At 42.2% G+C, this 24488-nt stretch overlaps 1 protein-coding gene across 4 annotated transcripts in view; it reads left to right on the forward strand.

The window, feature by feature from the left end:
• Positions 1 to 3100: 3100 nt before the first annotated feature.
• col15a1b (collagen, type XV, alpha 1b) overlaps positions 3101 to 24488 on the forward strand; it is a 46719-nt gene continuing 25331 nt past the window's right edge. For all 4 annotated transcript variants that reach the window (XM_084007670.1, XM_084007672.1, XM_084007671.1 and 1 more), the window contains exons 1-5: positions 3101 to 3227; positions 3457 to 3521; positions 21102 to 21289; positions 22213 to 22422; positions 22796 to 22948. In XM_084007670.1, the coding sequence (XP_083863796.1) occupies positions 3217 to 3227; positions 3457 to 3521; positions 21102 to 21289; positions 22213 to 22422; positions 22796 to 22948 (627 nt within the window). In that variant the 5' untranslated portion in view covers positions 3101 to 3216. The remainder of the gene's footprint in view (positions 3228 to 3456; positions 3522 to 21101; positions 21290 to 22212; positions 22423 to 22795; positions 22949 to 24488) is intronic.

Below are 24488 nucleotides of genomic sequence, written 5' to 3' on the forward strand. Positions count from 1 at the left end.
TTATTCTGGCCTAATTGATTGTGATTCACATAATTATCCCCATAATCATAAAAATGTGCTTAAAAGTCTTAAAATGACACTAAAACATAATCACTTTACATTTTTTTAAGTAACACATGTCATTTGTATCTAGACTAGGAATCAGGATATGTTTGCTCTACATAATTTACTTAACTGACCTAACTAAGACATGTTTAATGGCTTTAGATCAGACCATTTTAGAAGCAAAGTGGTATCTACCAATTAAACTAGCAGTATAGATATATAAAAGCTTAGCAATTAACTGAAAACAAACTAATATGCTCAAAAGAAATAAACCAAAACCTACCAGAATTAGACATCTCTACCCCACCCACCACCCCCACGAGGTGGAGGGCACTTGGTACATTCTGATTGGCCACTTCCTGTATTTATAAGCTGTGCTTTAGGCAGGGAAGCTTTTGCCAGTTCCAAACAAGATGATGGTCCAGCAGCAACAACAACCAGCAGCAGCAGAACACTGAACACTGGTAACTAAAATAAATATCAGAGTGAGAAACTAAAGAGACGGAAATAAAGCTAATTTAATAAAGGTTAATGTGCAGCCAGCAATACTAGACAAACAATGACATAAGTTGCATTAAACCCCAGCAACAGCAATTTTGTTTGTGCATCAGCTGTTATTTACCATGTTAGCTGGCTGGTCCACTTTTGTCCAGAGTAATATCTTAACAGTGTCTCTTGAATGGATTGCTGAGATTTGATGCCAACATTCATGGTCCCCAGAGGAGGAATCCTACTGACTTTGGTGCTGAGTTGACGTCTGGCGCCATGCTGATATTGATATTGATATTGATTGACCGGACTTGTAATGACGAGTGGTTTACTGAACATCCGATATGAACTGTTTAGTAGAGGAAATGGATAAATGTCCCCCCCAGGATGAATTGTGACCCCCCTGACCTTTCATACATGGTGAACATGGTATAAAACCTCGGCTGTGGTTTATATTTAATGGGAGCAGAGCATCACAACAGACGGTCACAAATAATTTTGAATTTATTTACAGTGTTGTAAATGTGGAGGCGTGGCCTTTCAAAATAAAAGCCTTAGATATAAACATGGCATCACTGCTAAAGAAAGGGAGGGCACCTTTATTTCCCTGCGAGCTATTATCATTCCAGCATGTGCTAATGGTGGGGTGTTAACATCACAACGTGGGTAATTTCACCGAGACCCCCTCTGATCTTGCTGACCCCTGAAGAAGCTTTGTCTCCGCTGGCTTGGGACAGAAGTCCATCTCTAAGTGGACCAGTTGTCTCTGTGTGTGTGAAATGTAAAATGACATAATGGCTGTTTTGGGATCAGTAATGTGGCTTCAGGGTGTGACTTCTAATGGTCTGAAAATATTTTCTTTCTTCTGACTGATTAAAGCACTGAAAACACAGAGAACAACAATTGGTGACTCATGAACTCCACGTCTGAGTCGAATGACCGATTTGGAGCAAAATGTTTTTCTGTTTTTTCTTTTCTTTTTTTTGTAACGCATGAATGATCTCTTTTGAAATTCTGAATTCCTTTTTCAGTTTCGGAAACCAAATGATTACAGTCGGCTGGAGGCAACACATTGGCTGTTCAGAGGAGCGCTGTGTTTCGCTCACAGGGGTCAGAAACAGAGTTTACATCTAATGGAAGCAACAAGCAACAGATTCTGAGACTGAGCTGTTGATTGTTTGTCAGCTGGCAGGAAGTGTAGAGAATTTTCAGCCACCATCAGTCTTCTGCTTTTGAACAGGGCATTTAAATGAATCCTGAAATGTCTTCTTTTTTTTTTATGTGGAGAAAAGATTAAAACGATGGTCTCAATCTCTAATTTCAAGTCTTCTTCAATCCAACATGATGTTAATTTAGTAAATTATGGGCCATTAAGAGTCAAACAGACCAGAAAGCAGGGGATGATTTAGGGGGCGGGGCTAACTGGTGATTGACAGGTCAGTACCACGCTACAAAAGCAGTTAGCTACTAAGATGACTTCATCACTTAGCTGTAAAGTTGACCTTGAATCTTGAAGCTGTGTGAACGGTTTCACACCAGAATCCAGATGGATCCATATCCAGTAAGATTTCCTCTCTTGTGTTCGTCAGATCCACCCGTCGCTCCTCCACAGTCCAAATATGGTCACTTCCTTCACTGGTTGCAAAAATTCTCATATGGCGACGGCCAACAACCGTATAGTCCAGAAACCAATGTGTGATGTCACCATGACTTCTGTGATTACCCATAATTCCATTCTGTGCAATGTACGGTTATTTTACGTTGTTTGCTGAACTCCAGGATCTGTATTCTTAGTGCGCTCCATCCAAGATATTGTAATTTTATTTGGTATTTTGGTCTGTCCTGCAAACAATGTAGATTTGTACCTCCTTTGTAGATTTATTGATATTTTACTATTTCAGTAAAATGTACTTAATTTGACGTACATATTCCCTAATAACTTTTATTAAAATTACCAAAATAATTACCTGAAATCGTGGGAGTAGGTGGTATTATTCCGGCACAGCAGTAGGCCTACTGGTTGTTCTGGTTCTCGGGGCATATAATGAAGCTGTCATCTGTAATTTCCTGTTTGCACCGTACCTAATGGGAATTTAGGGGCGACACACAGGCTTCATACATACACAGAAGGTGGGAAGTGGGCTGTCATTACGCCCAACAGCAAGATTTTAGGCCATCTTACAGGTTCATTTGGCAATGCTATTTGATGTGCACATGGATTTTAACTGTTGTGTTTTTGGATTTTGTAACATTAGTTAAACTTATCAAGACATAAAATCCTCTGTATCGAGTTGGACAAGCATTAACATAATTTAGAGACTCAAACGTGGATATATTTAATATAAATTATAGCTGTAAATGTAAATATTATCATTATTATGATTAGTGAAAGGAACTTGACTCAAGCAGCAGGTTAGGAGAGAGGGTCCACTGAGTGAGTAAGGGGAGGGGGGGAGTTTTTTTTCCTTCAAGGGAGTCAGATTTCTGAATTCAGTGGGTCTGAGAGTCACTCAGCTCTGAACTGAGAGCGCCTTTGTACTGAGGGAGAGGGAGAGCAGCAGTGTGACTTCAGGTCTGCACACTGAGGCTGAGGGACCGCGGAGTTTGCCGGAATTCCATCACACACACTTCGCTTGGAGTTCACCTCCAAACCTGGATTTCTATTCCTTTTTACCTGTGAAAATGTTGAAAGGGTGAGCCAATCAATCTTTACTTTTCTGCGTGTGAAGAGAGCCAAGTTTTCTTTTTACCTGACTTTACTGTTCGTTTTTAGGTATTCACTCCAGTTACACCTCAGAGTGGAACCAATTCAACCAAACACATTTCACTCACATCAGCTATTTTCAATGAATGTTTTTATGTTTTTTTTTTAATTTAAAGCTTGAATACAACATAACTTCTGTGACTGATGTGTCTCCTCAGGTGGTCTCTTGTCCTGCATCTAGTCCTGCTGTGCTGGCTGGCTGCTGCCCTGCAGGTTATAGAAGGTAAGATTCATGCTGCTGCAGCTCTTTCCCAACAACTGTAACTGTTACAAATATAGATCTGTGGTGGATCCTCCACAGGAGAAAAGGACTGCATTGATCCCATGTCAAAGGAGCTCTTCCTCATGTTGTTAAAGCTCCAATTTAATCTTCGAATCCTGTAATGTTATGACAAGCAATAACATATTTAATTATCAACGGATTTCTTTTCATTCCTTTGATGTACTGTATCTGCCCGTGTATCATGTTAGGAGTCAGTAAAATGAATTAAATTAAATGATTTGTCATCTTTAACATCAAGTTAAAGGCTAAATTGCTCACCATATAGTCTGAATAATAATCCAGATGTTACAGCAGATGTTACAGCCATTCCAGATGTTTAGATTTGCATCCTGAAAGGGATTAACATCGACAATCACGCATTTGTTCCTTCATCATTGATTACGTTGTTAGCTTCTCTAAACAGAATTTCCCACAATGTTTGCTCTGTCCGTTGTCACTTTAGCGGACAGAGAAATGAGACTCCTGCCTTTGTTTACCTCTGCGTTAATCTTGTACCTGTGTAGTTTCTCAAAATGTACAAAGAATTTCACTCAGTAGATCGGCCACGTTATCATCAAACCTCCATGTTTGCGATAAAACTGTCAACTGCTTAAAAGAGCTACATACAGCATTTATAGCTTTAATATAGTGCTAAACAACTATTTATGTGTAAAGTGACGTCCACCTGAGCAGAGAGAGGAAGTCACTGTCCCTCCGTGTGTGTTGTTATCCGAGCTTCTCATGCTTTGTTGACCAACAACGGCACGTTAATTCCCAGTGTCGTGGTTGTTATTCAGACTGTTTTGACTTCTTCTTCTTGGTCATTCAAATAAATAGACCGGGTCAAAATTCCCTTTTTGGGTCCAATAATGTACTAAACTTTGACTTTGTGGACTTGGATGACTTGCATGTATAATGTGGAACGAACTACAGTGAAATAAATAATCAGGTTCGTGGTTACGCTGCTGAACGAGCTTCAGGCATGAAGCTTTTGTGGGTGAATGGCTAAAGATCTGCTGAAATGACCAAAAAGATGCCGTGAAATCGTCTCAAACATGCAGAATAAATACAGTGAGACTCCAAGTTTGTCATGTCATCAGGTCCAAACAACACCCATAAAGCTCCGCCCCCTTTCCATTTCCCTTTTCACACCTCTGTGGTTTGACTTCCCCCCCGCTGTGAGGCTCCTCTTATACGGCTCCGTAGGGGAGCGATGGTTTGTTTGTTTGGCAGTAGGCCGGCCTTCCTCTGCCCCCCCACCCCTCCATCACCTGTGTGTGTGAGTATAATGAGGTAGCTGGAAGTGGCAGACGAGGCAAACGCTGCACCGTGGTGTGAAGTGAAGTGTTACGTTTGTCTGGTAGTGATGCGAGGGGGTTTTCATCTGCGCCGCACTTGCTGTTTGTGTGTCCTCGAGGACATCAGAGAGGATCTGGTTCACACGGAGCTTCCAAGCGAGACGTCGAGGACTCACCTGGTCCCGTGCCCGTGTAATGTGTAGGTGCATGTGGGTGAGGGGGGGTTTCTGACAAACATAATGAATCCAGGATTCGGTGTTTCTGCAGGATTTTGAGGTCGTTCATCTTTTCCACCGAACGTCACATTGTGAACTGCCAAAGGCGTCGACGTCTTGTGATAAAATCATATGTTTGAATTCTAAAACCAGCATGTTTCAAGCCTCGAGCAAAACACAAATAAATGTCATCTTTTATTTTAATTTGGATTAAAAATCCCATTTGTTTCTCACATCAGATCTTTAAGCCGGATCGTCAACACTGTTATCTGTAAGTGATCAGACTTACTTTACAATCTTTTCAAAAAACATGAAACAATATGAATAGGTAAATGGAACTGATTTATATATAAAATCAAAACTTTATCCATGTTATTATCAAAAACGTATTACTTATTATCAATAAATCACGTACATTTTTACTTTACGAGATCCCAAAAGGAGGCTAGATGTGCATCTGTGGGAGTAAGAAAACAACCTCTGCTTTGCATGTTTTTATTTTCATTTATTACAAATACTAGAATTAACATGTTGATTCAAATGTCCCCTCTAACTTTATTGGTAAAACTTGAATAAACATAAAGTCTATGTAGAAGTTTGCATCAATTTGAACTGAAATCCTATTAGTCTAAAGCAAAAGAGGATACAATCTAGATGAGCTAAAAACGTTCTTACATAACGATCTTGATGCTCTTGTTCAGTTTGAGAGAGCATCGTCGTTATGTCGACGTTTCCAGAAACAGCAACGAGCTGAAAAAGCACATTTTATCTTACTGTTTTCCACAGTACACCCCCCCCTCCCCTCCAAAAAACACTCTTACTGCTGCCTCCGGGAACCTTCACTTTCCATTTACCGTCGGTTGAGCTGCTCTGAAAGGATTCCATGTTTAGCCAATATAAATGATTGTGAGGTGAGCCCAGTAGGAGTCTGTTTTGGACGAGGCACTGTAAAACTGTAGTCACATCGTTTTGGTCGCATCATTTATTGAACATTTGCAGCACATTCTCATCTTTTTTTCAGTTGGGCTGCTTCCACTCTTGACCTTGTTTGGTCTCCGATGGAGCTGGCATAAAACTCCCACCGTCCTCCTTTTTTTTTACGAGTCTTAAAAACCTGGCGAGCGTGAATGTCACGGAGCTGTATGGAAAAGAGGCTCTACCTTAAAAAATGTCTTCAGTGTATGACGCCCTCGCTGCAGCGGCGTCCTGTCTGGAATGTGCTCATTCAGCCAGAGTGACTTTGATTCAAACAGAGTCGGGCACAATGGGCCAACTGTACAAGGTGTCATTGCTGTATGTGTGTGACTGTCAGCTCTATGGGATGCTGAGGGGGAAGGAAATCACTCACTGGAAACTTGAAAATAAGAATGGGTGTTTCTCTCGGGGTCTTGAGATGATCCAATGCACGCGGTCTTGTGTTTTCCATGATGCGATGCTCACAGAGATGATGTCGTTCTTTAAACTTGGCTCTTGTTACCCTATAGAGGAGAGAGAGAGAGGGCAAGAGAGAGAGGCTGGGATTCAAAAGAGAACAGAAGGTCTGTCGTGTCGCCGTGGAGGAAGTTAAACTAATATATAAACCCTCCTGATGAATTGTTGAGATAATAAAAAAACACGGAGATTTTACAGCTCTTGCTGTTTTTCTGTAGTTGTTGTGTTGGGTATACCGTTTCCATGGTTACGGCCAAAGCCAACCATGAATCGTAATCATTGTGTGCATGTTCCATGCTTTCTATTCTTTGGGGAAAAGAAACGTACAAAGAGTCTTTTTAGGAAGTGAGAGGAACTAAAACTTCATTTACTTGAGGGGAAAGTATTAACGTTCGGTTTGTTTGCACATTTTATCACTCTTAGGTCAACTTCGGAATAATAGATCATATGCATGTGTGCGGTACACTGTCAAATCAAACGTTCAGTTTTGGGCTGCATCTATATTGTTTAAATTTTCTTAAATCAATCAATTAATCAATCAATCCTCGTTTTCCTCTTTGAATGCTAGAAAACATTGTCATTGTTGCCAATTACCTGGCAACCAGCTGTTAGACAGACTTTATTAATCCCACACTGTGAAATAATTTGACGTAATGACTTAGAACTACATCAAAAATGTAATATTTGACTACCATTAATAACCATTAATAACCGTTTTCTGATCTAGTTCAGTTTAGTGGTGTCAATGGAGAAAAGTTCACAATATGAACAACATCATCATATGTACAGATGTGTCACCGAATGCGTGATCAGGTTCCAGGGAGCTACTAGAAATCAGGGAACCTTTAAAGGGAATGTAAGTGGATGTGAAACTCCTGCACGACTGAATTATCACAAGTTTAATTTGAACTTAATATAAATGTTTTTAGAAAATTAAGAAGTTGGCCAACAAAGGATAACGTATCTCAGTGCATTTGATGCTTTGCTCCAAACTTCTGGTGTTGTGGTCGGAGCACTCCACGGGTTGTTCGGCCACAGCTGGACGTTTATTATTCACGCTTGGATTCGTCACGGCAGCTCAAACCCTTCACCTCACTTCCCTGAAGGCTGTGTGGATGTTTATGTCAGCTGATCACAAAAAAAAAAACGTGTGTTGAGGAGAGATGTTGGTCCAACGTTGGCAGCGAAGTCTAAAAACCTACGTGTCACACAGAAAGTCTGAGTGGATCCGAAGCTCTTTACACACGCTTGAAATTATGTTACCATTCACCAGTGTTTTACAAAATTTGTGAGTAAATTAATCAGCTTTACTGCCATTTCTGTATCACCTTATATTATCTTGAACAAGCCTTAAAGTCTCATACATTCGATAAAACATAACTTTTGTTTAATGCATGTTATTGAAACAAATACACATAATACATGACCAAATAGATTCATTTAGGTGGAGTTAACATGATTATTGTTTCTTCCCTCTCATCAGTTAAACAGAACGAGTGTCGCCAGCCTTTTATATTTGATTCAATGCAAGTCAATCATTTAGCGTGGAACTCAATTTAAATGTCACGTGATTAAAAGTCCCAGAGCCTTTGATTGGTTTGAGGAGTAAATCCAGGTTTGGATTAGTTACGTAGACTAAGGTTTTTGGGTAAATCGGCCTGTAACACGTGTGAACGTCCGACCCGACCCGGAGCCTTTTGGAACAATGGTGAATTTTGTGGCGCGACCTCTGTGGGCGGACGTCAATAGATGGTGCCCTGCCAGAGGACAGCGGAGCGAACATGGTGAGATAATATTTTCCTGTCACATTTCTCCTGAAGGTTGTCTTTCATTCCAGACGGTTTCGCATCGAATGTGCGACAGACTCGCCCCCCCCCCCCGCCGCTGCCTCCCGCGGGTTTCATTAACATTCGTATCGGAGGAGGAGATGAGTCGATGCGAGAAGCTCCGAGAGGTTGTTTGCTCTGAGAACAACACTTGCAGCTGAGCAAACACCCCCCCAAAACACACACACACACACACACACACACACACACACACACACACACACACACACACACACACACACACACACGCACACACACACACACACACACACACACAGAGTCTCACATTCAATGCCCCCTGCCTACACATGCATAATGAGGTCATAAGCGGATGTAAATAGTAAAGCAACTTGTATCTATGATACCAAACATTTGGAGGAATTGATTGATGAGCTTCGTCGGTTGGAAGTAACTTGATTGTGTTTTTACGTAAGTACACATTGCTAGCAACATTTTTGACAAAACGTTTTTTAAATTTGCAAGAATGCAACTTTTTTTTTTACACTTTTACTCGTTTTAATCCACAAATGAAATCAAGAGAAGTTCTGGAGAACGTCAAAACGGGCTCTGCATGGGGTGAAAGCCAGGACACTTTATGTAATGGAAACTTCTGCAGATGTTCACCTCTGACCTCCTGGCAACCCCAAACAATGCATTCTTTTATGTCAAATATGTTGTAGGCCTTACAGCATGGCATTGTGTGTGTGTGTGTGTGTGTGTGTGTGTGTGTGTGTGTGTGTGTGTGTGTGTGTGTGTGTGTGTGTGTGTGTGTGTGTGTGTGTGTGTGTTCAGTCAGAAGTTCATCTAGAACATCTGCCGAGTCGATGCTTAACAACCTGTGGATCGTCAGGCAGCCTGTAAGCCAATAAACCAATCAGGTCTCGTGTTGCAATCACATGCCACTTAGTGCAAGACTAAATTTAACTTCTTTATTTGTACGACCGACAGCCAACAAATCATCAGCTTACTTTCATGATGTTTCAGTTTCCCTTAAAGCTGCACCAATCTATATGTTTATACCGGGAATGGAATAAATGACATTGGGTAAGAAAACAGCTGCCTATACTTGATTTGATAGTTGTGATTCTGGAAACCTGGTTTATGTAATACTCACTCCCCTGTCATCTGACTGCTGTACTGGCTTTTTTCTCATATCTTTTTTTTAAAGGTGAAATTAATCATTTTAGTGCAGGTGTTGCCAAATCAAGCCCCGGTTTGTCACTATGAGCAACTTCTGTCTTTTAAAGCTTAATTCTGAGTTGCTTATTTCTAGATAATTTGATTTAATCTGATAAACTGAATTTACAAATCACATTCCTGACGTGTCTAGCCAGTTGTGTGTCTATCTGATCCAGTAACGTCTCTTATGTAATTGGCTGGACGTCTGCTCCGGTCGTTATCTCTAATCTTAGTAAAAGGGAAAGTACACGTGTTTCCTCTCTGTGTGTTTTTGAACAGCAGGTGAAACTGTAATAATAACAGGTTTAACGAGGGGGCTCCGTTGTCATGGTTACTTATTGTCCACCAGCATTAAATCCAGGCCGGGTTTTTAATTTATTTGATAGGATCAAGCCAGCGCACATGAACTGTATTCTATTTCCAGACACTCCATTGGCTTTTATCTGTCATTCTCTTTGCTGGCCATCAGGGGGCGACTCATCTGGTTGCATGGAAGTCAATGAGGATATGACCCTATTTCTCTCTTGATTTATTATCTCCGTAAACATTGTAAACATGAGTTTATGGTCTCGACCTCTATGGTGCTACATGTGTGTGTGCAGGTCAGCTGTTTGGGCTAATCCCAGCCTCGGGTCAGACTCTCCCTCCGATAACCTCTCTGACTTCTCCTGGTCTCTCTTCTCTTTCACTTATCTCTACTCTTTTCTTTTCTTGTCCTCCGCTCCTATCAGGGTTCCTTTTTTGTCCTACTCCCACTCATTTCCCAAGCTTAAAGTAATTATGATATCACAATAAGATTGTGCTTAAAAAAAAACTATACCAGCATACAAATTGTTTCTGCTACCTGATTCTGCTACTGACTTACTGCCGAATACTCTGAAATATCTCATAATAATAATCTGAAATATATCATAATAATAATTCCATACTAGTAAATAAAGGATCTGAATACTTCAGGTGTGTATCGATATATTTGTAGCTCTATTCACTATATTCACATGAGAAGTGAAGGAGGCCGATGGGTTGCACCTCCATCCACTCCTCTTTGCCTGCAGTCGTCCTCCTTTGTCTTCGTGAGGTTGGAGGTTGAGCGCACGGCGGCGAGTATGTCGGCGCTCATGCACGTCCATCTCTGACATTCCAGGTGTTTTTTGTGTGTGTCCCACCTGCTGTCCCGGGGGGCCGGATCAGACCGACGGGTCCGGTCCCCCTTCATGAAATCACCACTGAACCTTCACTGCAGAGGTGGGAAGTAACAAAGTACAAATACTTAGTTACTGTACTTAAGTAGAATGTTCAGGTATCTGTACTTTAGTTGAGTTTACTTTTTCTTTCTCACGTTTTAATTAACAGGCCTGTTACTTTAGTTTTATGCATTTAAATTGGAATATATATATATATATATATATATATATATATATATATATATATATATATACTTCTACCATTAACTTTTTTCAAACACAAGTATCTGTACGTCTACTTGAGTATAAAGTCTGTACTTTTGACTCCCCTGCTTGACTGTGCACATCCTCAGCTAAGAAGCGCTGCTGCCCCCCAGTGGTGCAGCTGGAAACTACATGTTGGGAAAATATCTCCGTTTGACTGGGACTTTTCTTAGAGTGAAGTTTTTATGAATTTACTTCATGATTTATGTCAGTGTAAAGGCTTGGAGAAAACTTTTATTGTTCCTATAATCCAAACAAGGAGCAAGAACATCAAAGTTAAATCAGGGAATTTGACCATTCAATTATAGTCAATTTGATTAAATGTTTAGGAACAATTAATTCAAAGTAGTTTTCACACTTTAGATAATGTATTCTTTATTTATTTATATTGGTTCACCATCCACTGGATCCATGCTCACTTTTATTATTTGCTCATATCGTCCTTCTTTGTTTGATGTCATACATTTCATATTTCACCTCCAGATCACAACCATGTACTTATTTTTATTATTAAAGCAACCTCCCCTAAAAGAAACAAGTTAATTCTGGACAATGAGCTGACTTAATGAGTCATGCAGACTGAATGTGGATAATGACTCAGCGGCCCTCATGATGGTAGTTTGAGCTTTAAATGGCCTTTGTTGGTTTCCAACAAGAACTTCTAAATGTGCTCCAACATCTCCTGACTGAACGTGGCCTGGAAATATGAAATGAAAACACGTCGAAGGAGGAGCGGAAGAGAGGGGGAGGGGAGGGGCGGGGCATGAGAAAACCTGCAACACAGGCTTCATTGACAGCAGCGTGGCTACAGCGTGTCTGAAAATGTGTGTGTGGTAAATCGTTACCTGACAACAGGTCCTCTCTGTTGACCTTCGCCGCCCGCCCACCCACATATCTGCCTTAGGGTTGGTTGGGAGGATGTGTCAATCAAACCTACTGGGGAAATAGTCAAATATGTCTCAAAAATCCAATGTGTTGTGCTGTTTTCAAGTGTCAGTTCAGCTGAAATTAATGAATTAGTCGTTTAAGAGTTAAAAGTTTTTAGAAAAACAATAACGTTGTGAGCATCTGTAGTGCCCAATTAAATAGGTTGTTGTGTTGTTCTGGCACAAACACACTGGCCGGTAAGCCAAAAGCTCTTTCGCTCCAATTGGCAGAGTGGACCGACACTCGAACACACACGTAGGACTCTGAAACACACACACGGGACTGAACTCTTACGTGACAGCTTTGACCATCGTGAGCATGATTGTGTCAGACTTTAATTATTATGACTGTTATAAATAATGGGATGTTTTCAGTGGTTTTTCTCTGACGTATCCCCAGAGTCCTCACTCAAACACCTCTATATCAACATATGCAATATGTTCATTTGAATCTTAATTTAAAGTGGATGTCATGTATTGGTGTAGCTAAATAAAAGGATTTCGTAAAAAGCATGGATGTGTATTCTTAACATAACACACTATCAATGCAAATAGAGGGGAAAAGTTTGCGTCTGAGACTTCATCCATATCACCTGGGATGTTGTTTTGAGCTAGACAGCATGGAAAATATGGCCTGGAGTGTCGTTATCCAGGCCTGGCATGACCTACTCTCCCTGAACCCGAACCACATGTTCCCCCTTTTTGCCTGTTTAAAGTGTAAAGCCGAGAACATGTGTTCAATTTGGCACATTTGTCAACCTTATCAGAGATGGTGAGAATCGTTGTTGGTGTTTAAGCATTCAGGAAGAAAGCAGGAAGGTGGCATGACTGACTTTAAAGCAGCCATTAGGTTTGAGTTGTTGTTCACTGAAGTCTGTGTGCAGTACCGTGTGTGAACACTAGGTGCTGCCAGAGTGCTAGCATGTGTGAATCAGGCTCTTTTCATTGCCCTGTGTTAATTGTGTCTCCTCTATAGTAAACTGATTAGCAATTATTTTTACAAAGTTATGGCCGATAACTGCATGAAACTCTAAGATCACAGAGACATTAAGTTTCCTTTTTAAAGCATCATTATTAACAAGTCAGCAGTCTACTTCTCTCCCCTTCTGCCAATGGTTATTTATGCGAATACATTCATAGGATCTCCGTGAGATTGGCCGTGACAGTAAACCAATTAGAGTTTTATTGTGGGGGCGGTTGCTAGGTAGAGAGAGAGAGGTGAAGGGTTGAAGGGGTTACTCTTCCTGGAATCCAGGGGCCCTAAATGGGGTCACCATGTATAGAAAAACACTTGTGGCAGCTTTTCATCCGCTATCGAACATGAAAGTGGCCATTTTTTTCTTTACGTTGTTTGTTGACATAAAGCCTAACGCTCTCACATCCTTTCATTTTTAATTCATACCCTCAGATTTGACCGTTTGTTCTGGTTTAGGGAGGTAATGCCTTATGACCTTCTAACATTCTGGTCATTTTGTGTGTTTTGTATCTCAAAGTATTTACTCACTGCTGATCAGGGTTTTTTATGTTTTAATTAAAACATGACAATGTTTGAATTTTCTATAATAATCAAAGTTTCACATTGACAATGGATGAAATGAGTGTCTGGGGTGTTGCTCTTTCACAGCCAGAGAATTGTCCCCTCGTGCTACAGTACTGTGTTGCATCTTAGGGTCTTTTAGCTCATTGTTTTGACAACTTTAGCTTCACCACGTTCACAAACTCTGCATACAGCTGCAGGAGGAGCTGCTTTCAGCAACAGACGTGGATGGAGACCAAAAGGGAGCTTAAAGGAGGATGAATATTTGAGTTGCATTCGCCAAGTGGCCAGAAACACGGCGGCAGTTAAAATGCTAACGTTGCTCCACGTGTTAACAGGCAGCTGTGTGCTAACAAGCTCACCCTGACAACTTTACAAGGTGATAATGTGTTAATGGCATGTTTACAGCTTGTTCTGCTGCCCCCAAGTGGCCAAATAACTAATATATACATCACAGTCAGTAAAAAACAGTGTGTTCTTGTTGGTCTGATGTGACGGGTCTCACTGTGATGGAGTCCCCCCCCCCCCCTCTCTCTTCCTGACCCCTTCCAACCCATCCTCACCCCCGTCCCCTTCCAGCTCTGGTTAATCCGTGACTAATCAAGACTCTCCCCCTGGGGGGTCTCCTCCCTCACCCTCTCTTTAAATGTTAAACCCATCATCTGCTCCGTTAGAGACAAGCCCCAGGTAAGTCAGTCGTATCACAGGGGTAAGAAGAAGTGCGAGTGCAATGCATATGGGAAGTACATTTGTTTTTTAACTTTTAGTTTCACTTTAATTTGCAGTAGATGATCAACAACAATAGTCCGGACTATTCTCCATCAAGCTGAGACCAGCAAAACAAAAAACAATGTGTGTGTCAGTTTTTTCTCTCACACACACTCAGAAAATACCAAGCCAATGACGAAATCAATCACAGTGTGAACATGTGATGGGATGCTTTGATTCCAAATCTGATCTGAAAATTTCATTTTAATAAATTACATGAACTATTTTGCATGAACTTCATCGTAAAACAAAGTGATGATGAAAAGCTTTTGATTTTAGTCATTATTTAAATCATTAGGTCCCAAAAGGTGTAAAATGCACTAATATTGGAATGTTATTATTTGTTATTATCCTTCCTCCGTTCATGTGAACAGGGCTGGACAGAGGGGCCGAGGGTCCAGGGGCCGAGGGTCCAGGGGCTGGGGGGCCGGGGGCCGGGGCTAACGTAAAGGCTAGTGTGTTTGCTCTACGGCACCATGGATGCGGAAGATCATTGCGAAGATTTTCATCTGAATTTTACATTCAAAAGTTGAACTTTTTTTGCTTCATTCACCATCATAGAAACGAATGGTACTGTGTCTCCAACAGTTTCCACTTCATTTTTTTCATTCGTGGTCCAAACGTTAGCAATGATTGTCTGACTTATGTATGACAACATAAAAGCCTCAGTTCCAGTGTGTTACCCAGCCTGAAAGGTTTAGGTATAAACTGCAGTAAGCAATTCTGGCCACTAGGAGACAGCCGTGCATCAAAACGAACCGATTACCAGACACTGTCGCCACCAGTTTAAACCGTGTACTCACCGAGCAGACACAACAACATTGCCTTTCATTTGGAGTCGTGCTTCAGGCCACATCATGAATGTGTGAACTCCAATTATCCCTCTCTTTTTTTAGCTCTGGTTGGGTTTCAACTACTTCCTGAGAAATGTAGCTCGTGAAACGTAACGTTTCCTTTCACTAGCTAGCCGCAAACTTTGACAGCCTGCTGTTTGCTACAGGAACACTATTTTTGAACTCGCTGACCTCCCTTTGAGTTTAAATAAAACTATAATGGCCTGGTCTCTGTAAAAAATGTGGCCAAATTTGAAATGAAATTCCAGAAAAGGGGGGTAAATTAGGAGCTTCTAATTGTGATTCTAAGGTTGTGTCTGGAGTTATGTACGCAATCCGTATATGCTTCATACCACCAAATTAACCTTAACATATGTTTTTCAGCACTCTGTTCAACCTCCAGACAATCATCTCTGCATCACATGACTGTCGATAAGGACAGTCTGAACTACTGTTGGATTTAAATAGTTTAGCCCTCAATTTATTATTGATGTCACCATCACCATCGTCTCCTTGCAGTTATGCACCGCTGTGTGTTTTGGCTCCTCAATTTGGTCCAGATCTTGTATTAACCCCCCCAAGCAAACTTAACAGAAGTAGAAGAGGACGGAGAGGACGGCGAGGACGGAGAGGACATCCGTAGCGTGATGACGCCCCGAATCGGTCTGAACAAAAACCGCCACTCGGCGATCGTCAGCAGCGTCCCTCGTCCTGGACCAAACACGTAGAGGAGCACAATACGACCGAACAGGCTTCCCTTTGTCATCACCAACACGGGGCCTCTGACCCTCTCCGCCCCGATCACTGAGCTGCAGCACACAGAAAGTCCACACTTTACAAATGCTTCCATTCAAGCCTTTGTTATTTTTATTTTTAGTGCCTTTTAAACAGTAAATCTGAGCCTAAAGAAAGAAGTTGATTCATTTCAATCAACAGAAATTGGTTTCGAGAAATCAAGCATTGTTGATAAAGGCTTATTGATGAACATCGTCATAACCATACTGGTGACCATGATATATGATATGATAAACATAAAGTATTCCTAATTAATTCTTCATATCATTTTCACATGATTATCTGATTAAATGGCAGCACAGCACATGCTTATACATTGCATTTGAGGCACTTCATCGTCTCCCTTTGGTGCGATTAAAACCTACATTCGTTATGACTTATATGAATGATAAAATCACGGAGCAGTCAATCAACTGTTTATGAAACATGGTAAGCACAATTGCAACTCCAAGTCTTCTCCTGTGGGTTATATAGCCATGATGTTTGAGGTTTTTCTCCAACACTATTCTGATTGAGCCATGTAGCTGAAGCTGATTCCCATAAGAGATGAGGGAGGAATGCTTTACTCTCATGTCCTTATAAAGAAATCTTTCGCCCATGCAGTTTTTTCTGGACCCATTTATTGTGGTTTCATATGGTACTTATCTCCCCACAAGCCTCATTATTAGTAGAGACCAGACGGCAACCTCCGGTTCTGAAGAGTGAAGCCAATGAAGTGCCTTAAACTTGCATTCTCTCTGCTGGCCATCAGGGGGCGACTCCTCTAGTTGCTAAAAAAAAAAGTCTGATTAGATGATTTAAGAGAAAATTATCCTACTTCTCTCTTGATGTATTATCTCAGTAAACATGAGTTTATGGTCTCAATCTCTAGTTTCAAGTCTTCTTCAATCCAGCATGATGTTCATTTAGTACATTATGGTCCATTTAGAGTCCACCAGACCAGAAAGCAGGGGATGCTTTAGGGGTAGGTTTCTCCTGTAGTCTCTGGTAAAAAAGTCCTGTAGTCTCTGTGTTTCTATGTTCATTAGACTTCATGTAGACCAAGAGACCACAAGTGTGACCCAGAGTGCACACACACTGATGGAGGAGGAGGAGGAGGAGGAGGAGGGAGTAGTGAACTAACTCTCTAATCTGCCTGTCTGAGAGAAAAAGGGAGAGAAAATCAAGTCCGCTGTGTTGTGGAGTGCTAGAGGAGGGGGAGTCGGTAATTACACAGGGAGAGATGAGAGGAGGGGAGGGAGAGGGACAAAACGGAGAGATGTCAGGAAGTTAAAAACAGAGAAAGAGACAGAGACGGACAGAGGAAGGGAGGACCGAATGAGAGAAAAAGGACAAGAGGAAACAGAAGAAAGAGAGAGGACGGCAAGGAGCTGAAAACTCGTTGCGTGAATATTTCTGGATCTCCTGGATTAACTTCTGCAGGACTCTCAAAGCAGGATCCTTTGCACCGTGTCTTGCCTGTGTGTAGTTCCTCGTAGCTGCCGTTAACAGGATCAGCGTGTTTGTAAGTTCATGCAAGACACAGTGAGAGGATGGGAGCCCTTCGCCTCTCTCTCGCTCTCCTCTTCCTCTTCTCCTCTCCCGTACGAGCCCAGTGGTGGAGTTTCATCTGGGCGAACCCTAAAACCGGCACCGGTTCCACTCGGCCTTCCGCCCCTCCCTCCATCACTTCTCCATCCATCACCTCCCCGGGCTCTTCTGACACCCCGGGGGCAACAGAGTGGGCGGTGAAGGTGACGGAGAAGTCTCCGGAGGGGTCTGTGCTGGCCCCTACGCCCGGCCCAGGAGGGTCAACCTCAACCTTTGCCCACAGCACTGCAGAACCTGGGCCGTCAGGTGGAGGCGACAAAACCAGGGTGCAATACAAACCACTGAAACACTGGAAGAGTGGTGAGTGTTACGGGGACATAGGTGGTTTTCATTGAATATCTCTCAAAACTGTAGATCTGGTTGCCTCATGAAATAATATATATCATCAGAGAGGTTACATTTCAGTTGTGGTTAAATAGTTCCAAACCGTTTAGAGAGAAGCAATATCTGCATGTAAGGCTCATGAGTTGCAAGCAATTAAACCAGAAATCCTCTACTTTTTTATCCATTGTGGAAACCTGGATTTAGGTCAAAGATTAATGAAAGGAATAAAATAATTTGTCAAGTATCGGACCATTCTGTACCAATAAAATCACATTACCCGTCCACAAAACACAATTAAAATGCCCCTTAAACCTGCATTCATTCATTTCGGTCCACTTGGAGGCAGCAGAAACCAGAAAACATGGCAACAATAGCACCTTACAACGCTGACAAAGCTAACATGTTAGCAAACAGTTGCCTGTTTACACATCCAGCACACAGAGCGTCATCATCATGGATTTGGAGTTATGTTTGTTGTATGTAAATCCAGTATTCATTCTTCTTTTAGTTCTGCGCTTATGATGGGTTTTACTGAGCATTGATGAAACAAGAGGTGACTGAAGAGTCAGGTGATAGTTCTGTGTGGGCTTTATCACTAAAGGCAACACATAGTAGATATTTGAAACGTTTTCCCATCATGCCTCAGTGATCACAACAGAAGTCGTTATTTCTGTTGTGAGCTGGTATGTGACACAGTTCCCCGATGTGCTCTGCGTTAAATCGCGTGGAGTCTGAGAAATCCAGAGAGAGAGCGGGCCAAGCAGCGGGAAGCTTTTGTGCGGCACAGCAGGGTCGAGGTGGGTTTAAAAGGTTATACGCGTCGACGCCAGGGGGGTTGGTAATATTGGTTTCTATAAGTCTCCACAAGCTGATCAAGCATCCGTGTGGTCAACATGACGAGGATTAGGTTCAGGAGTGGGGGAAAAATGTGGTGTGAAATGACTGTGGGATCAGATGACTGGCTGACTGTGACTGAAGACACGGATTCAAGGGACGTAATAAACGGCCACCATACTCTTATTGATAGACTGCTTAATGAATAAGTCAATGAATTAAGGGTTTACAGGCTGAGTGGTCACCTGTTCACAGAGGTGTTGAATTCATTTAGTAATTAATAAAGCATCAGAATTATATAATCAGAAATACGTGTTGGAATGAGACATTTTTGTGAAATATTTTTTAAATAGTCAAAGTATCTGCTCTTAAATCCATATCACATGATGTCATAAGAATGGGATTTCATTGGCGACTCATATGCATGCATGTGTGTGTGTGTGTGTGTGTGTGTGTGTGTGTGTGTGTGTGTGTGTGTGTGTGTGTGTGTGTGTGTGTGTGTGTGAGAAAAGTAACTTTTCCTCAAGCATTGTACTTATCTACCATTTTAAGCGCTTTGTAAATGCATAATTTAACCCTTTGCTGCATACATCCACACCAGTAAAACAGAATTAAAATAATTAGAAGCACTACAGCACCATCTAGTGGTTGGAAGTGAGACGTAAACAATCCATTCCATTGATCCAGCTCCGTTTTATGGATGTAGCTCATTACTCCACGATCCCTGACTGGTTGTTAGGTCGCGTTCACACTACACATGAACATTGACGGACCTCATTGACTTTGCATGGGCTTGCGTCAAATTAATTGTGGGTCAGCTCCGTTGCATCGCTTGCATTGCTCGTGTCGGAGATGTTGAGAAAAATTCAACTTTTTGGGCGCCTACAGATCCGTCAGCCAATCCGATAAAAATTGATCTCTGTATATTTACAGGAACTGATCGTAAAGAATCGCCCTGTTCCCAACCACAACCGTCACACCAAAACAGCGTCAGAGTAGTTCTTTTGCATATATTTGTATGACGCGATCTGATTGGCTGACGGATCCGGGCGTTGGCGCTTGAAAAGTTGAATTTTTCTCAATTTGTTTTTTTTTTTTCTTTCACGCAAGCGATGCCACAGAGCGGACCCACAATTTATTTCTGCATAATGTGATGCAAACCCATGCAAAGTCATGAGATCCGTCAACGGACATGCACAGTGTGAACGTGGCCTTAGCTAACAGTGGAACTAGCTAACTAGTGCTAGCAAAAGTTGACTTGTTAGCAGTTGTGAGCTAGTTTAACAGTTGACTAGTTAGCTTGCTAGCTAGATAACAGTTTAACAGCTGTTGGCGGAGTTTCACAAAGGGTTCAAGTGCGTTGCACAAAGTTAGAAACTTAGAAACAAGCAACTAAACGTCCCTGAAAGTTTGACCGTGTAAAGCCAGCCTAAAGCCGTAATGCCAAATCAAGTCTTACACCGGCAGCGTAACAAAATGATACGTGACTATTTTTGTATTCGCAATATTGTCACTTAATACATCTCATGTACCTTATACCGTGATACATTGAATATATTCAAGGCCCCGCCCACCCCTTGGCAGGTAGCTAAATGGGCTCATGCTAATCATGATCAGGGAGGCTGTTATTGATCCGTAGTTGTTTTTAGTAGATGTGAGATATAGAGGAGGACGGCAGTGCGGTGGTTGTTTGAGAGATGACGGTGGTTTTGTTATTGCCCTGTTGATGTCTCGGTTTTACTAATTTGTGGTTTATTTATTTGTATATATTTGCAGTGCTGTGTGTAATTAATATTGTCATTTTTATAGTATATTAAACAGTGTGCACTTTTCAACAAAAAAAACTGTGCAGAGCTTGACTTGGTGGGGTGTTAGTGGTGCACACCCAAACAATCCTTAAAACCCTTTGATCAGGTATGTTTCCAGCTGGTCAACCTGATGATTCAGAGACCCCCAAATGTTGCCCATCTGCTCTGGTCTGGGTCTGGTTTGCGTGTGTTCATGCGGGTGTTTGGTGTTTGTGCGCAATGTATACAAATGCCTTTGTGTGTGTGTGTATGTGTGCATAGCAGAGATATAGGTAGCGGGGGTGATCCTAGCTGGAATGCTGAGGTGAGCGTTGGTCGCCACGGGAGACGGACTCCTCAGTGGCGGGAATCAGGGGAATGTGAAGCCATCTCTTCACATACACACTAAATACTCTTAATTGCCAGCCATTGTGTGTGCATTTCTGTTTCGGAGGATTATGTCCATGCGAGGCAGAGCAGCGAGGCGTGGGCAGAGTCTGGATCAAATCAAGTCAAATTAGAGCCACGTCAGAGAGGATTTGTGGCACCTCTCTTCTTAAACTCCAATGTGTTGTATGAATCGGCAGCACACAGGTAGCAGACACGGGAAGCCAGTCTGAACTGGGGTTGTTGTGCACTGGTGTGGTAGTAAGGTTCCGTTAGGTTTAGTCCAAGAAAGCAAGAGTCCACCTGATTCTCTGTCATTGTTTCCATTTCCCCATTTTTTCACACCGTCTCTGTCTCCATCAGAGCGAGGCTCAGGAGGTCATCTGGACCTGACGGAGTTAATTGGCGTCCCCCTCCCTCCGTCCGTCTCCTTCAGTCCCGGCTACGAGGGCTTTCCAGCTTACAACTTCGGGCCCGATGCCAACATCGGTCGGCTCACCAAGACCTTCGTGCCAGGGTCATTCTACAGGGACTTTGCCATCATTGTCACGGTAACGCCAGGGAGTTGAACCCTTTAACCTTTTAAACACTGTCTATTACGTCATTGTTTTAAAAGGGTCACCATGTCTTTAAATGCAGTGATCAAGAGTATAATATATACTATTATACTGTATATATTATACTGTATAATACTTTACGACACAGGACTATTTTTCCTCACACTCTCATACTGTAAAATACATGCACAAGCATTGTCCCAATCGAGCGGTCGCATCCTTCGGAGGCTGCATTTGAAGACTGAATGCATCACAGCGGGCCGCTGCAACAAGGCTGCCCCATTTCAAAGACTCCTTCAAATGAAGCGTCGAAATGTGGCCTTCTTTTTACGGATTCTGAGGATCCAAGTGATGGATCCTTCATGGCCCAACTTCTCCCAAGTCTCGTTGCACTCCAGTGACGATTGGATTTGAATCAACATGGCAACTGCGAGTGGATCAGCAGCAGGAAATTGGCCAGAAATACACACTTGCCTGAAATATATCATCACTAGCTTGGCGGTGGGAGCGGCAGAGGTGACGCAAACAGGAAGTCCCATCGGAGGCCGCTGAGCTCGGCCTCTGCTGCTTCCGAAGGACCGTGACGGCTGCGTCCTCCGAAGGATGCAACCACTGAATTGTGACACAACCAGTGCATGATCTTTATTCTATGCTTCAGAACAATCTTCATGGTCAGTTAATGTCAGGTTACGTCACCACTGAGATGAATTTTAATTTTAATTCTCCATTCTAGGTTTATTTATTTTATTCTTTCCTTAACTTGCATGATCAAAAAAGTATAAATTAACTCTATAATACCCATTCCACGTGTACTGGAAGTTCTGTGGTTTTCAGTATTGCGAGTACTCGTATATTGGCAGCAGGCTACCAAAGCAATAAACTTCAGTGACCTCTGATGTCTTCTGCTTTAACTCCAGGTGCGTCCATCCAGTCAGAGAGGAGGCGTGCTATTTGCCATCACAGATACCCGTCAGAAGGTGGTGGAGCTGGGTTTGGCCCTCACTCCGGTGCGTGGGGGCCTCCAGAGCATCTTGCTGTATTACACTGACAGACAGCAGGCTTCCCACAGCCACAAAGCTGCTTCCTTTAGTGTCCCAGACATGACGGACCAGTGGACACGATTCACGGTGAGCATCATACGCTGTATGTGTCGACAAATTATAGGATCTGAAAGATGCATTCGACTGATTAAGATCTTTTTATTAAAGATGTTGATGCTCCACCTCAGCTACAAAACAGTAAAATGTGTATTCTTTGCATTGTATTTTCTCATTTTTATGGGCTTTGATTGTCTGTTGGATTCTATCTGTTAGACTGACATATAAATAAGAATTTCTCTCAATGTAGAAGCCTTTGTTGATAATGAATCCACACAAAGGCACCAAATCAACTTAAGTCCTTGCATCTTCACCAATCAGCTTTTCAGGAATCAAATAGGATGAAAAAAAAGAGAAATTCCATGACGACACAATAGAAATGTGTGTTTGATGTATCTATCAGGTGGTGGTGGAGCACGACGAGGTGCGTCTCTACATGGACTGTGGAGAAGCCGAGAGGATTACTTTCCATCGCAGGCCAGAAAGACTCAACTTCTCGCACAATTCGGGCGTTTTCGTAGCTAACGCTGGAAGCACGGGGCTTGACAAGTTTGTGGTGAGTGAAGAGATCCTCTACATGTATGTGGCTGTCTGTCTTTTCAGAGGACAAGGAGTTTTTCACTGTTGAACGGGCAAAAAGAAGGAGTCAGACTGGCTGCTTCTGGCCTCTCATTTCCATGTAAAAGACCTGAAATGTTGTCTGCACTCTGAAAGCATTCAGTGTACTGAAAAAATATTTTGGATAACATACCCGAAATGTGTTTTCTTTGAGTGTCTTTTTTATCCAACAGGCAAACACAATAACAAAAAGGATATACTGTATACATATGTTGTGAATGCTTCCAGCATTTACAATGAAAAATACGAGGAAATAAAAAGCTGCATGATAACGTTCACTATCACCCATTTTTAATTTATGTCCTTTTAGGTTCTGAAACGTCTGATTAGCACCGTAAATGTACAGAAATTAATCATAGGCCTACATCAAAAATGTAAGGCATTCAGCGGTTTGTATATCTTAGAAAAAGTCTCCTACGAATGTTCATGAACCCATTTAGGCAACAAAACGTCTTGGTTGGGTTTAGAAAAAGATTGTGCTTTGGGTTAAAATAAGTACTTGCCGTTAATTTAACTACGTGAGTTATGTAAGAGTATGTTAAAATAAGCCAACATTGACTTTTGCTTTCACACAGGACACAAACATTGGTGTCCTGGGTAAATGTCGTGTGTTTGTTGACCCATTCATCGCCCGCAAGCTCCTCCCTACATGATTTTTGTTGCTCTTCATACTACGTCACCTGACTTTCTTAAAGGCAGCCCCTCATTGTTACAAATGATTTAGAACTGGAACCAATCACCTGCAGAGTAATTTCCACTCTAAAACCATGATGATGCCTCTGAACCGAGAACATGCTTACTAAGCACTGTCACACCAGAAAAGGGTCAAAATGTCATGACCACCTCTGGTACTACTTCCTGTGCTTGGCTCTGTTGTATGTATACCGGACACAACTATGAAGATAAGAGAGCGAAGGAAGGAAGAAAGAGGGGAGATGGTGAAGAAGGAAAGGAGTGGGGTGAGATGTGGATGGGAGGAGAGCACGGGGGAGTTAGTCGATGGCAGATGAGGAAGTCGGAGACATCAACAAGGCTTAGTTGTGGTCAGATCAAGGGCTTAACTCGGGCCTTTGAGTCTGCTGCCATGTCAAGGATGATGGTGTAGAGATTAAAGATTCAGAGGCTCACCTACTACGACTCTGGACTCGCTGTTGGTCCGTTTTCAAATCATTGGCGCTCACAAAAGCCACTTGTTGCCGTGGTGAGAGGACGTCCCGACTTTATTCTGCTTTGTTCAGTGTAGCCCGACTTTGTGAACGGGTTATCTGAAGCATGACGACAGAATATGTGTGTGTGCTCAGCAGCAGTCATAACCAGTCTGAAATATCTGGGTCGCTTTGTGTGTGTGTGTGTGTGTGTGTGTGTGTGTGTGTGTGTGTGTGTGTGTGTGTGTGTGTGTGTGTGTGTGTGTGTGTGTGTGTGTGTGTCCTTGGTTTGTTGTATTGAGCTTCAAAGGAGAGCATGTGATCAGCATGTAC

This window comes from Eutrigla gurnardus (assembly GCF_963514095.1).
Source record: "Eutrigla gurnardus genome assembly, chromosome: 4".
Taxonomy (NCBI): domain Eukaryota; kingdom Metazoa; phylum Chordata; class Actinopteri; order Perciformes; family Triglidae; genus Eutrigla; species Eutrigla gurnardus.